The sequence below is a fragment of the Ovis canadensis genome, chromosome 23 (genome assembly GCF_042477335.2).
Source record: "Ovis canadensis isolate MfBH-ARS-UI-01 breed Bighorn chromosome 23, ARS-UI_OviCan_v2, whole genome shotgun sequence".
Classification (NCBI taxonomy): domain Eukaryota; kingdom Metazoa; phylum Chordata; class Mammalia; order Artiodactyla; family Bovidae; genus Ovis; species Ovis canadensis.
Window position 1 is genome coordinate 39,082,478 of NC_091267.1, and position 14,359 is coordinate 39,096,836.

General features: G+C 42.9%; 1 protein-coding gene across 2 annotated transcripts in view; it reads left to right on the forward strand.

The window, feature by feature from the left end:
* The window catches only part of B4GALT6 (beta-1,4-galactosyltransferase 6), a 71,356-nt gene that overhangs the window by 23,594 nt on the left and 33,403 nt on the right, over positions 1 to 14,359 (forward strand). For both annotated transcript variants that reach the window (XM_069568938.1, XM_069568939.1), the window contains exon 3: positions 8,118 to 8,231. In XM_069568938.1, coding sequence (XP_069425039.1) covers positions 8,118 to 8,231 — 114 coding nt within the window. The remainder of the gene's footprint in view (positions 1 to 8,117; positions 8,232 to 14,359) is intronic.

The window sequence follows — 14,359 nt, forward strand, 5'->3', positions numbered from 1 at the left end:
GCAGTGGAAGAAAGGGAAAAGAAACAGTTCCCCCTTGGTAAAGATCCTTCCCAGACGTCCCACGTGGTAATTCCACTCATGTCTTGTTGCTGTTGTTCAGTTGCTAAGTCGTGTGTGACTCTGCGGCCCCATGGACTGCAGCATGCCAGGCTTCCCTGTCCTTTACTATCTCCTGGAATTTTCTCAGATTCATGTCCACTGAGTCAGTGGTGCTATCTGTCTCATCCTCTGCCTCCCTCTTCTCCTCTTGCCTTCAGTCTCTCTCAGCATTAGACTTTCCCAATGAATTAGCTCTTCGCATCAGGTAGCCTAAGTATTGGAGCTTCAGCATCAGCTTCAATCCTTCCAGTGAACATTCAGGGTTGATTTCCTTTAGGATTGACTGGTCTGGTCTTGTTGCAGTGCAAGCAAGAGACTCTCAAGAGTCTTCTCCAACACCACAGTTCAAAAGCATCGAGTCTTCAGCACCCAGCCTTCTCTATGGTCCAACTTCACATCTGTACATGACTACTGGAAAAACCTTGGAAGAAAAGTTATGACCAACCTAGATAGTATATTCAAAAGCAGAGACATTACTTTGCCGACTAAGGTCCATCTAGTCAAGGCTATGGTTTTTCCAGTGGTCATGTATGGATGTGAGAGTTGGACCGTAAAGAAGGCTAAGCGCCGAAGAATTGATGCTTTTGAACTGTGGTGTTGGAGAAGACTCTTGAGAGTCCCTTGGACTGCAAGGAGATCCAACCAGTCCATTCTGAAGGAGATCAGTCCTGGGATTTCTTTGGAAGGAATGATGCTGAAGCTGAAGCTCCAGTACTTTGGCCACATCATGTGAAGAGTTGACTCATTGGAAAAGGCTCTGATGCTGGGAGGGATTGGGGGCAGGAGAAGGGGACGACAGAGGATGAGATGGCTGGATGGCATCACTGCCTTGATGGACGTGAGTCTGAGTGAACTCTGGGAGTTGGTCCTGGCGTGCTGCGATTCATGGGGCCGCAAAGAGTCGGACACGACTGAGCGACTGCACTGAACTGGAAAAACCATAGTTTTGACTATACAGACCTTTGTCAGCAAAGTGACATACTTAATTGTGAGGGCGACTGGGAATGATAGTCTTTGAGCTGGGCTCCTGGTGCTCTGAATGAAATTGGGATTCTGTCCCTGGTGGCTCAGATAGTAAAAAATCTACCTGCAATGCAGGAGATGCGGGTTGGGAAGATCCCTTGGAGAAAGGAATGGCAACCCAGTCTAGTATTTTTGCCTGGAGAATTCCATGGACAGAGGAGCCTGGCAGTCTACAGTCCATGGGATTACAAAGATTCAGACACGACTGAGTAACTAACACTTTATTTTACCTAGGAAGAAAGGGAAAATGGAGTTTGAATAGGTAGCTATGAAGCACTGCCGTGTTCATTTATATTGAGCAGCTAGTATAGTTAATACTCAGCTTGATATTGGAGATACAACATGAAGAGAAATATCCTTTCGAAACTGTGCTTTCCAACAGCATGGTCTTTCTCCCACATTGCCACATTACATTTTTTAGGGAAAATAATCTTGAAATAATCTTGAAACTTTAGATCTAGAAGGACCATTAGAGATCACTTGCTTCAACCCCATTATTATGCATCTGGGACGACAGAGCCTAGATGAAGTGACCGACCCAGGGCTGCACAGCTTGTAACTGGTCAACCAGGGTGAGAGCTTGTCTTCCCTACTGCTGATGTTCTCTGGTTTAAGGATCAAAAGATTCTGGATCTAGTACTTGTTCTTATACCAACTAACCTGTGAATATTTAAAAGATTCTGCAAGTTCTTTATGCCCAGCTTTTTCATTTACCTTGTTTCATAGAATTATAAGACTAAAATGAAAATCTGGCATGTAGCATTCACTGTAAAAGGCAGATATTATTGTAAGTCATGTCCAAATCTTTTGCAACCCTGCGGACTATAGCCTGCTAGGTTCCTCTGTCCCTGGGATCGTGGGCAAGAATCATGGAATGGGTTGCCGTTTCCTTCTCCCGGGGATCTTCCTGACTCAGAGATTGAATCCAAATCTCCTGAATCAGCATGGAGATTCTTTACCACTGAGTCACCAGGAAAGCCCCAAAGGCAGATAGTACAATTTAAAAATAAAGGATTCCTACCTCCCCCACCCCCCACCCCCAAAAAGAATAAAAGATCTTCATTTTATGGACGATCTCTAGGAGATCTTCTGGGAGAGATGGAACTGTAAATAGCTACTTATAATGCAGTGATATATTTCTGTGCAGATGTGTACAGATAAAATCTGCCCAAAAAGAGACAGTGGTCAGTAAGGTGTACAAAGGACTAGTTGGGCTCCAGGGAAGAGTTGAAGAATATGTATTGACTCACTGAAAATTTATCACTTAGATTAGATCTTTAAAATACTCATCATAAGAAAAAAAATGTAACCATGTGATGGATGTTAATTAATTAGCCTGGTGATAATCATTTCACAATATATCCAAGTATCAAATCATTATGTGGTACACTTTAAACAATACAGTGTTATATGCCAATAAAACTAGTTAGCAAAAAGCATAATATTTAACACTTAGTGGCAAATTGTGATATTTCTAAGTACATTTGATTTCAAATAGGATTTTTTAACCTGTGCCTGACATTCTGAACCATCAAGTGTAAAGAGATTTACATAAAACTTTTGTAAAGAAATCATGTACTTTTATAATCAAATGGTACCTTGCCTTGGAGTCAGTCAAATTAGGAAAACAAAATGTATTCAGTGGGCAGTTATCAGAACGGATGACAAAGGTCACGTGCTGTTAGAGCCAGTAGGCCTGTTAGAAATAAGCCAGCACACTTCCTCATTTGGCGGGTGCATGGTGGGAGGCCCTCGGACTTGGCCAGCCTGACACGGCAAGCAGTAAATAGGCCAGAACACTCACTGGGTTTCCATTACCTGCTTTAAGCCGCAAGGGAAACAAAGCCCTGGAGAGGGCTCGTTTGGCCTGTTCTCCTAAGATCCAGTGAGAGCCAAGGAGGGGCTTGTCTAATAGTTTTCACTCTGGGTTCCTTTTTTTTCCGGTGTAGCTCTGAAAGGGAGGAAGAAGGCAGGGGCCCAGGTCTCACTGTGTTTTCATCCGTTCATTAGATGAAATAGTGTCTGCATTTTACAGCGGTTGTGGTAGATCGGCCTCTGGAGCATGTGTCATGCATCACCTTTTAAAGCTCCTGGGTTTTGAAGCTGGGGGTGTGCTACATGGGCCTCAGCACTTTGGTAGGAATAACAATTTTGTGGGTTTATTACATCATAGTCTCCCAGAGTTTAAATCATTGTTGGCCACATTCTCAGTTGTGAAGTATTCATTTGTAGTAAGTGTCTTCTGTGTTGTAGATGCTGTATTAGATGCTAGAAATCAAAGGCAATTTGATTTCAATTAAAAGAGATTTACAGACATGGCAAGGGGGTGCATAGTTCTTATATACACAATACACTGGGATGATGTAACTACCACTGGATGCATTACTGAAGGGTACAGACATTTTTATTAGCCTGACAGTGAGTTAGTGCTCTTGTGAGCATTTATAAGGATGTTGTCAAGAGTCACATGTTTTAGCTAAAAAACTTTGTATTTAAAGGATAAAATTTAATGATACTGCATGTCTCTGAGGGTTTTTTTAAATTGATTCTTTATAAATTGATAAAAGGGATCCATGGTTTCTTTCGTGACAAATTCAGTCATTTAAGCATGAAAATAAAAAGTGAAAACAGTCCTCCAGCCCTCCCATTGACACGAGACTCCCCAGAGAGAGCCATGTTAACAGTCTGTTTTGCAGCGAGGTCTGGAGAGCTTTAAACCTTTGTGACTTGGATGTGGATTTAGAGTCAGAGTCTGTGGCTAAAAGAGGGGGCCCGAGCTTTAATGACAAGAATTAATAAATTATGTATAGTAAGAAAATGCTCATATTTAAATTTATATGACATTAAGAAATTACTTTGGGATTGTGTGTTAATATTTGTCTTCTTTGGGATTATAAGAAAATGGGCCTTTGGACCACAGAAAGGCAGTGGACTCCCAGGGACAAGCTTATTTATCTTCTATTTTCAGCTCCTACAAATGCACAGTATAGAGTAGATGCTTGGCTGGCATCATTTGAGTCCCCAATAAAAGGAGAAGAGTTTGTTTGTTTTACTAGAAATTATATATATATATATGTATATATATATATATATACACACACACACACAGTTTTTAAAGGATTTTGAAAAAAGAATCAGAACTTTCCTGGACTTCCTGACACTTATTTTGAAGCGTCCCAGGTGACGCTAGTGGTAAAGAACCTGCCTGCCATTGCAGGAGATGAGGGTTTGTTCCCTGGATTGGGAAGATCTCCTGGAGAAGGAAATGGCAACCCATTCTGGAATTCTTGCCTGGAGAATCCCATGGACAGAGGAGCCTGGTGGGCTACAGTCCATAGGGTCACAGAAAGACAGACATGATTGAAGTGACTCGGCACGCACACTGTGTCATGCTTTAGTTCAGTCGCTCAGTCGTCTCTGACTCTTTGTGACCCCGTGAATCGCAGCACGCCAGGCCTCCCTGTCTATCACCAACTCCCGGAGTTCACCCAAACTCATGTGCATCGAGTCACTGATGCCATCCAGTCATCTTATCCCCTGCCGTCCCCTTCTCCTTCTGCCCCCATTCCCTCCCAGCATCAGGGTATTTTCCAATGAGTCAGCTCTTCACATCAGGTGGCCAAAGTATTGGAGTTTCAGTTTCAGCATCCGTCCTTCCAATGAATACCCAGGACTGATCACCTTTAGAATGGACTGGTTGGATCTCTTTGCAGTCCAAGGTACTCTCAAGAGTCTTCTCCAACACCACAATTCAAAAGCATCAATTCCTCGGTGCTCAGCTTTTTTCACAGTCCAACTCTCACATCCATACATGACCACTGGAAAAACCGTAGCTTTGACTAAACGGACCTTTGTTGGCAAAGTAATGTCTCTACTTCTAAATATGCTATCTAGGTTGGTCATAACTCTTTTCTTCCAAGGAGTAAGCGTCTTTTAATTTCATGGCTGCAGTCACCATCTGTCGTGATTTTGGAGCCCCCCCAAAAAAGTCTGACACTGTTTCCACTGTTTCCCCATCAATTTGTCATGAAGTGATGGGACCAGATGCCATGATCTTAGTTTTCTGAATGTTGAGCTTTAAGCCAACTTTTTCGCTCTCCTCTTTCACTTTTCATCAAGAGGCTTTTTAGTTCCTCTTCACTTTCTGCCATAAGGGTGGTGTCATCTGCATATCTGAGGTTATTGATATTTCTCCCGGCAATCTTGATTCCAGCTTGTGCTTCTTCAGCCCAGCATTTCGCATGATGTACTCTGCATATAAGTTAAATAAGCAGGGTGACAATATACAGCCTTGACGTACTCCTTTTCCCATTTGGAACCAGTCTGTTGTTCCATGTCTAGTTCTAACTGTTGCTTCCTGACCTGCATACAGGTTTCTCAGGAGACAGGTCAGGTGGTCTGGTATTTCCATCTCTTGAAGAATTTTCCACAGTTTATTGTAATCCACACAGTCAAAGGCTTTGGCATAGTCAATAAAGCAGAAATAGATGTTTTTCTGGAACTCTCTTGCTTTTTCGATGATCCAGCGGATGTTGGCAATTTGATCTCTGGTTCCTGTGCCTTTTCTAAAACCAGCTTGAACATCTGGAACTTCGTATCTTTAAATCTTTAAGGTATCTATGGATGAGATACAGGTGTGGCCTCCTAGAGGGGTTTGTTTTTGTCGTTTTTGTCTGTCCCTGCATGTATTGGCATAAAAACCGGTAATGTCCACTGAACCCCTCAGCCCTCTGTCTTAAAGGGCTTTCCTTACCAAACGGTCTGCAGGCTTCGCTGGAGAAAGGCATGAGTCGGGGAGGACTTTGTTACTGGGGCTTTCTCACTTTCTGTTGGAATAGGTCTTAGCCACTGTACCATCACTGGGCCCTATTTGTCACGTTGAGGTTTTCTGGTAATACACTTACCTTCAAACCTGACTGAAATTCATGAGGAGTTTCCACTTATTAATAAGGGGCTCTGGTCTGCAGGCCCCCTCCCAGCAGGTAGGCCTGAAGGGTGTGTGTCTTTGCTCCAAAGTGTCTTCCTGGCTCCCAGGCTGCATCTCCATCTACTGTTTGTTTGTTTGTTTGTTTTTAAGAATGTCTTCAGTTTACTTTGTTATTTATTGGTCACACCTGTGGCTTGCAGATCTTCGTTCCCTGACGAGGGATTGAACCTGGACCCTTGGCAGTGAAAGCAAGAAATCTTAACCACTGGACCACCAGGGAATTCCCTTCATTGTATTTCGATGATGCATGAATGTTTGTTAGGTCGTGACATGGACCAGAGGTATTTAGGTTTCTTTGATTCTTCTCAGGTGCTTCATATTCAATTTCCAGGAGTCTGCGGTGAGAAGGTTTAACTTTTGCAGTGATTTTGACCCTCACTCTTCTGCTTGCTGGTCACTGGTAGGCAGACCTCCCTTTTAAGTCATATGTCCATTTTCCCCTTTCCTAATTCTCTTCTTGCTGGCCAGTTCTTATAGGAATGCCTTTTTCATTAGAGCAGATTACTGAGGACTGAAATAAAGTCTTCATATTTTCCAAAGTGGCTGCTGGAACTTTATTTCCTGTGGGTACAGAGTTTGTGATCCAGAAGAGAGACAGTGGTGTAATCAGCTGTTTCCATTCCTCGGCTGTTACTGCGTGCTGGTCTCATTCTCTTACGCCACCTTCCTCTTGCATAGCAGGAAGCTATCAGGTCATGGTTCCCAGATTTGCATCTCAGAATTGCTCAGAACTTTGTTCCAGAAAGGGACTGAGATGTGATCTCCTCGGTTCCAAGTTAAAAAATTCCTAAGGCTCTTGATTGTTGCAGGTTGAGGGGCTCATTTCTAAAGCAGTCACTCCCAGCTGAAGTTCCTGAATATGCATATAGACTTGGGGTTGTTCTGAGCACTTTGTACACTTACCTTTCTGAAATCTGAAAATGACAACAGGAGGCAGGTGCAGAAGAGAAACTTTTCTTCTCTTGCTTTGTACCACCAAGCTAGTGCGTGTTGGCGCAGGATTTGAACTCAGTACTTGATTTTGGCACTCTAAACCAGTACCTCTGTGTTCCATAATTTGCTGACTCTAAAAATAATAGACCTAATGTAATAATAGCTCCAGGGTGCTCCAGAAACTGCAGCTCACGGGTTGAGTATGACCAATTTAAGACTTTTAACTGGGCTGTATTGCAGAAGTCAATTGAGTGGGTAAATCTCAGTTTCTTAAGTGTGAGGCGGTGAGGAAAACATTACTCCCACCGTCTACTCTCTTTGGCTGCAAATGCAGCGTGCTGTGGCCATGTGGGTGTCCAGAGCACCCTGGGCTGCCTGATAGTGGTGATCATCCCCCTGGAGCACTTTCTTTGTATATATATTAATATATATGTATATATATTACTGTATTTTATTTTTGGCTGTGCTGGGTTTTCATTGCTGCACGTGGGCCTTCTCTAGTTGTGGCAAGAAGAGGCTACTCTTTGTTGTGGTGCACGGGCTTCTCATTGTGGTGGCTTCCTTGGCCAGGGGGTTAAGAATCTCCCTGCCAGTGCAGGGGACACCAGTTTGATCCCTGGTTGGGGAAGATCCCACATGCCACAGGGCAACTAAGCCCAAGCACCACAACTGCTGAGCCGACGCTCTCACCCCCCTGGTATACTTTCACTCCCCCTTTGCATCTAGCTCGGCTGGGGGAGGGATGGGAGCAGGTGTTTTCTGCTGGTGGCAAATGAGTCTGCTGTGTGTGTACAGGCACGGACCTGGCTGCTCTGCTCCCAGACTCATCCCAGGGTCCCCGGGGAAATCATGCTGAGAGGTCCCTTCTGGCAGCCATGAAGGGTGAATGGGAGAGCAGTCCCAGCAGGTGTGGTTTGCTTTTCCCGAGTTCTTTCTAGATAATTGCCTTTTAAGTGCTGCTGTGGATCGCAGAGTGTAGTCTTTACACAGTGACAGCAACATATTTCATACTAGGAGCAAAGCAAAAGGCAATTTTTTGGTCGTAACTTTTTTTTTCTCTCTCTCTCTGTCTAAGATTATCCTGAAGGCAATAATTCAAGTGATTATCTTGTTCAAACAACAACATATCTTCCGGAAAACTTCACATATTCACCATACCTCCCCTGCCCAGAAAAACTGCCTTACATGCGTAAGTTTCATCTTGTTTTCACTTCAAGTATGTGCTTGTATTATAATAACATAATAAAATTCACATGGTTTGAGCACACCACCCTCAGGTCATTATCAGGGTGCTCATGTTCATATCGTGTAGCATGTTATTATATTTGACTTTTGGGGGGTGCAGAGCAATTCTTTTGTAGTGAAGAGGAGGATTGAAAACCTGAAGAAAAGCTTTTCACTTACCCAGAAATAACCTCTGTTGTGAGTTTCATGTGTATTCTTAAAATTACTCTTAGAGTGACTTTAATATCTTTTATATAGATAGAAAATTAGAATATTGCAAAGGCTTTCAGAATTTATATAAGTGGTTTTAAAACTGCATTTTTTCCTGTAACTTGCTTTCTTAGTTATTTTTTGAGAACTGTCCATGTTGATACATTTATTGTCATTAACTATCGTGCAGTATAAAAAAGTGAACTGTGTGTGTGTGTGCTCAGTCGTGGCCGACCCCATGGACTGTAGCCCTCCAGGCTCCTCTGTCCGTGGGATTTTCCAGGCAAGAATACTGGAGTGGGTTGCCATGTCCTTCTCCAGGGTCTCTCCCGACCCCGGGATCAAATCTGCATCTCCTGTGTCTTCCTGCCTTGCAGGTGGCGTGTTCACCACCAAGCCACAGGGGAAGCCCACTGTAGAGTGTATTTTTGAATAAATGTATGATATTTCATTTACCTTTCTCTCTGCTGATGAAAATTTAGTTTGTTTCTAATACTTTGCTATCACAAAGCAGCGCTGTAAGGACAGCATCAGGCATTTCCTTGTGCCTAGAAGCATTATTGCTGGGCTGGCTGGCAAGGTTGCACTGCCCAGCAGCTATCCCCATTGATATCCCCAGGAGCAAAGCACCAATGCATTGCTCTGATACTGATGGACTTTTAAGATTTTTGCCTTTCTTATGGATAAAACACTTTCTGCTATTACAATAAATTTAAAAAGATATCTTGTCTAAGTGTTTACTTTTCTTCATTACTAGCGGCCTTGAGTGACTTTTCCTGTGTTTGTGAGTAGTTTTGAATTTTCTCCCCTGTGACTCAGTCACTGCTTTATTGGTTCCTTATTGGTTAGTTAGATTTTTGTATGGATCAGTGGGAGTTCTTTATATATTCTAGCAGTGTCCTACTGTCTGCTATTTGTGTTGTAATTGGCTTGTCTTTTCATTTTGTTTATGGAATCATGTATTTTAAAATTATGTTTCTAAGTGTATCAATCACATTAAGGCTTTCACTTTTTTTTGGTCTCAAGAAAGCTTTCCTTGTTACCCAAAAGCCATACAAATACTCTCTTATTTACTTCTAATAATTTTGTTTCATATTTTTGTGTATAATGTGAGATAAGGGCAAGATACTATGTCTTTTTTTAAAAATTATGAAGATAATACATTATCATTTAAAAAAAAAAAAGCTCTATAATCACTCAGAAGCCAAGGAGCTGTTATTTGCAGGTTTTCATTGTTTGTATCTGCACCTCCCCTGCCCCGATTTTAAGCATACTTCATACATATGTTAGTATCTTGATCTTTATATAGTTAAAATTTAAATAAACATTATTTGGAATTGCTTATTTTTAATGTCCTAAGTAAGTGTGTTTTTATGTCTTTATATAACTTTTCTTTATTGAGGAAGTTAGCCTGGCGTATTTGTAGGATTTTTCAGTGTATTTTTGATAGATAGTGTATAACTATAATTAAGAGTAAGAGTCACCTTTTCTCACCATCTAAGGCCATGGCTCTCACACTTTCGGTGCTTCAGAATCTCTGGACAGTCTTGTAAAGTGCACGTTTCTGTGCCCAGCCCTCAGAGTTCTGGTCAGTAGATGTGGAGTGGGGTGTGAGAAGTTTCACTTCTAACAAGCTGCCAGGTCACGTTGATGTTGGTGATCCTTGGGCCACAGACTCACTGATCTGGACTCAATCTTGGTTGCGCTGTAGCCTGGGGACCGTTTATAATTCTTGGGCCCAATCCCTGAGTTTCTGATTTTTATTAACTGAATGTGAGGCCTCAGGTTTTTTTTTAATTAATTAGTTTATTTTGGCTGTGCTGGGTTTTTGTTGCTGCGAGGGCTTTTCTCTAGTTGCGGTGAGCGGGGGCTACTCTAGCTGCAGAGCTGGGGCTCCTTGTTGCGCTGGCTTCTCTTATTGCGGAGCACAGGCTCTGCGGGGCATGGGCTTCAGTCGTTGCAGCGGAGCACAGGCTCTGCGGGGCACGGGCTTCAGTCGTTGCAGCGTGTGGACTCAGCAGTTGCGGCTCCTGGGCGCTAGGGCACAGGCTCAGTAGTTGTGGCTCACGGGTTTGGTTGCCTCTCGACATGCAGGGTCTTCCTGGACTAGGGATCGAACTTGTGTCTCCTGCACTGGCAAGTGGATCCTTTACTACTGAGCCATCAGGGAAGCCTGGGGCCTCAGAATTGGTTTTTTTTTTTTTTTCAAATCTCAGTTGATTCTAGTACTGTAACCTTCTTTGCTGCTGCTAAGTTGCTTGTTGATTCTAGTACTGTAACCTTCTTTGCTGCTGCTAAGTTGCTTCAGTCGTGTCCGACTCTGTGCAACCCCACCAGACTCCCCTGTCCCTGGGATTCTCCAGGCAAGAACACTCGAGTGGGTTGCCATTTCCTTCTCCAGTGCATGAAAGTGAAAAGTGAAAGTGAAGTCGCTCAGTCACGTTTGACTCTTCGCGACCCCATGGACTGCAGCCTACCAGGCTCCTCCGTCCATGGGATTTTCCAGGCAAGAGTACTGGAGTGGGGTGCCATTGCCTTCTCCAGTAACCTCCTTTACTGTCTCATAATAGGGGCTGAAGCTGTGGTGTTTGTGCCTGTATATTTGTCAACTTTGTCATTGCAGTTTAGGCCTTCTAAAAATGAATGTTTCTGTCTGTGCAGTGCTGAAACCACTGGGTGATGCTCTGTTGAAATATTGATTATAATAATTTCATTTTCATAATTTGCATATTCAGGGGTTGAGAGTTTTAGGAAGTCTTTGTGTTCTTGGTTTAGCTGCCACTTTCTTAATTAGTGCTTTGTGGGTGCTAATTGAAATCTTGTTTCGGAGCATCTGCTGGCCAGGCCATCCTGTTCCCCGTCCTGTCCCCGCCCTGTCCCCCAGCACCGTAACTCATGAACGCTCCTGTCACGGGCTTGAAAGATGGTGTCACAGCTGCCCTCCCTGCCTTTCTCGGAATGTCTGCTCTTTCCCTCTGCTTCCATCAGTCTTACATTCTTTTGAAGAAGAAGATCACATCAATTTGTCCAGTCACTTTTTCACAGAAGGACTTTTCAGGGCTCTGTCGGCTTTGCATCCAGCTCCAATCCCTTGTCCAGTTAGCTGTGGCCAGCATGATGGGACGTTTAACAGAAAATATCATCACATGCAGAAACTCCTGAGGAGGGGGCCACGGGCACAGCTACCACATTAAGGCTTCTACCAAGAGGGCTGGTGTGAGCCACCCTGGAGACCCCTTCACTAGCCTTGTGACTGCTGCACAGTCGAGCCTATTTGCCTGTCTGTAAAATCTGGAATCATATGTGAACTTTATGAGGATAAAGAGAAGCACAGCGCCTGAAGCTTGGTGGTTGTTAATTTGCTATTCCCTCTCCTTTTCCTCATTTCTTTGAATGATGGAGCCAGATTTTACAATGATCAGGGGCGTAAGAAACCTAGGAGAAATGTGTAGAGTGAAGGCATTTATTTTTACTTATCTATGCATCCTTAAATTTTTTTTTTAATTAGCAGATTTTTTTCCCATCGGTGACAGAGAAAAGCATAATAAAATACCTAATTATAAAAATCTTGTCAGAATGTCACAGAAAGTGATTGAATTCTATACCTCCCCAAGTAATAGTTAAGGAGAGGCTGTGTAAAAAGAGAAAAGGAAAGATATAAGCATCTGAATGCAGAGTTCCAAAGAATAGCAAGAAGAGTAAGAAAGCCTTCTTCAGCGATCAATGCAAAGAAATAGAGGAAAACAACAGAATGGGAAAGACTAGAGATCTCTTCAAGAAAATTAGAGACACCAAGGGAACATTTCATGCAAAGATGGGCTTGATAAAGGACAGAAATGGCATGGACCTAACAGAAGCAGACGATATTAAGAAGAGGTGGCAAGAATACATGGAAGAACTGTACAAAAAAGATCTTCACAACCCAGATAATCATGATGATGTGATCACTAATCTAGAGTCAGACACCTTGGAATGTGAAGTCAAGTGGGCCTTAGAAAGCATCACTACGAACAAAGGTAGTGGAGGTGATGGAATTCCAGTTGAGCTATTTCAAATCCTGAAAGATGATGCTATGAAAGTGCTGCACTCAATATGCCAGCACATTTGGAAAACTCAGCAGTGGCCACAGGACTGGAAAAGGGCAGTTTTCATTCCAAATCCAAAGAAAGGCAATGCAAAAGAATACTCAAACTACCGCACAATTGCACTCATCTCACATGCTAATAAAGTAATGCTCAAAATTCTCTAAGCCAGGCTTCAGCAATACGTGAACCGTGAACTCCCTGATGTTCAAGCTGGTTTTAGAAAAGGCAGAGGAACCAGAGATCAAATTGCCAACATCCGCTGGATCATCGAAAAAGCAAGAGAGTTCCAGAAAAACATCTATTTCTGCTTTATTGACTATGCCAAAGCCTTTCACTGTGTGGATCACAATAAACTGTGGAAAATTCTGAAAGAGATGGGAATACCAGACGGTCTAACCCGTTAGCCTCTTGAGAAATCTGTATGCAGGTCAGAAAGCAACAGTTAGAACTGGACATGGAACAATAGACTGGTTCCAAATAGGAAAAAGGAGTATGTCAAGGCTATATATTGTCACCCTGCTTATTTAACTTATATGCAGAGTACATCATGAGAACCGCTGGACTGGAAGAAACACAAACTGGAATCAAGATTGCTGGGAGAAATATCAATAACCTCAGATATGCAGATGACACCACCCTTATGGCAGAAAGTGAAGAGGAGCTAAAAAGCCTCTTGACGAAAAGTGAAAGAGGAGAGCGAAAACGTTGGCTTAAAGCTCAACATTCAGAAAACAAAGATCGTGGCATCCGGTCCCATCACTTCATGGGAAATAGATGGGGAAACAGTGGCAACAGTGTCAGACTTTATTTTTGGGGACTCCAAAATCACTGCAGATGGTGATTGCAGCCATGAAATTAAAAGATACTTATGCCTTGGAAGAAAAGTTATGACCAACCTAGATAGCATATTCAAAAGCAGAGACATTACTTTGCCGACTAAGGTCCATCTAGTCAAGGCTATGGTTTCTCCTGTGGTCATGTATGGATGTGAGAGTTGGACTGTGAAGAAGGTTGAGCGCCAAAGAATTGATGCTTTTGAACTGTGGTGTTGGAGAAGACTCTTGAGAGTCCCTTGGACTGCAAGGAGATCCAACCAGTCCATTCTGAAGGAGATCAGCTCTGGGTGTTCTTTGGAAGGAATGATGCTAAAGCTGAAACTCCAGTACTTTGGCCACCTCATGCGAAGAGTTGACTCATTGGAAAAGACTCTGATGCTGGGAGGGATTGGATGCAGGAGGAGAAGGGGACGACAGAGGAAGAGATGGCTGGATGGCATCACGGACTCAGTGGACGTGAGTCTGAGTGAACTCCGAGAGTTGGTGATGGACAGGGAGGCCTGGCGTGCTGTGATTCATGGGGTGGCAAAGAGTCGGACACGACTGAGCGACTGAACTGAAGTGAACTGTGTAAAAAGATGATCTACTTAGATGGAAACCATTCAGGTAGGAATGATACTGAATTTCCCTGTAATCACTGAAAATAAGGTTAGGGCTTAAAGTTGTTGTTTGATTATCTAGCTGTAACTTTTTTGATTTTTCTGGCACTTGATTACCATAAAGAGTGAACTTCTCCAGTTGGAATTCACATACAGTTGACTGCATGGGTTTCAGCATTTATTTCACAGTCAATTACATTATAAAATCTATTTTAGATATTATTTATGCAATATGAGTGAATACTTCTTTATTGTTAAGGTTTATAGATTCTCCAGAGGGCAAATCCATTTTCAGCTTTATTAAATTTACAGGAGACTTTCCGTAGTCACCTGAAGAGGGAATGGCAACACACTCCAGTATTC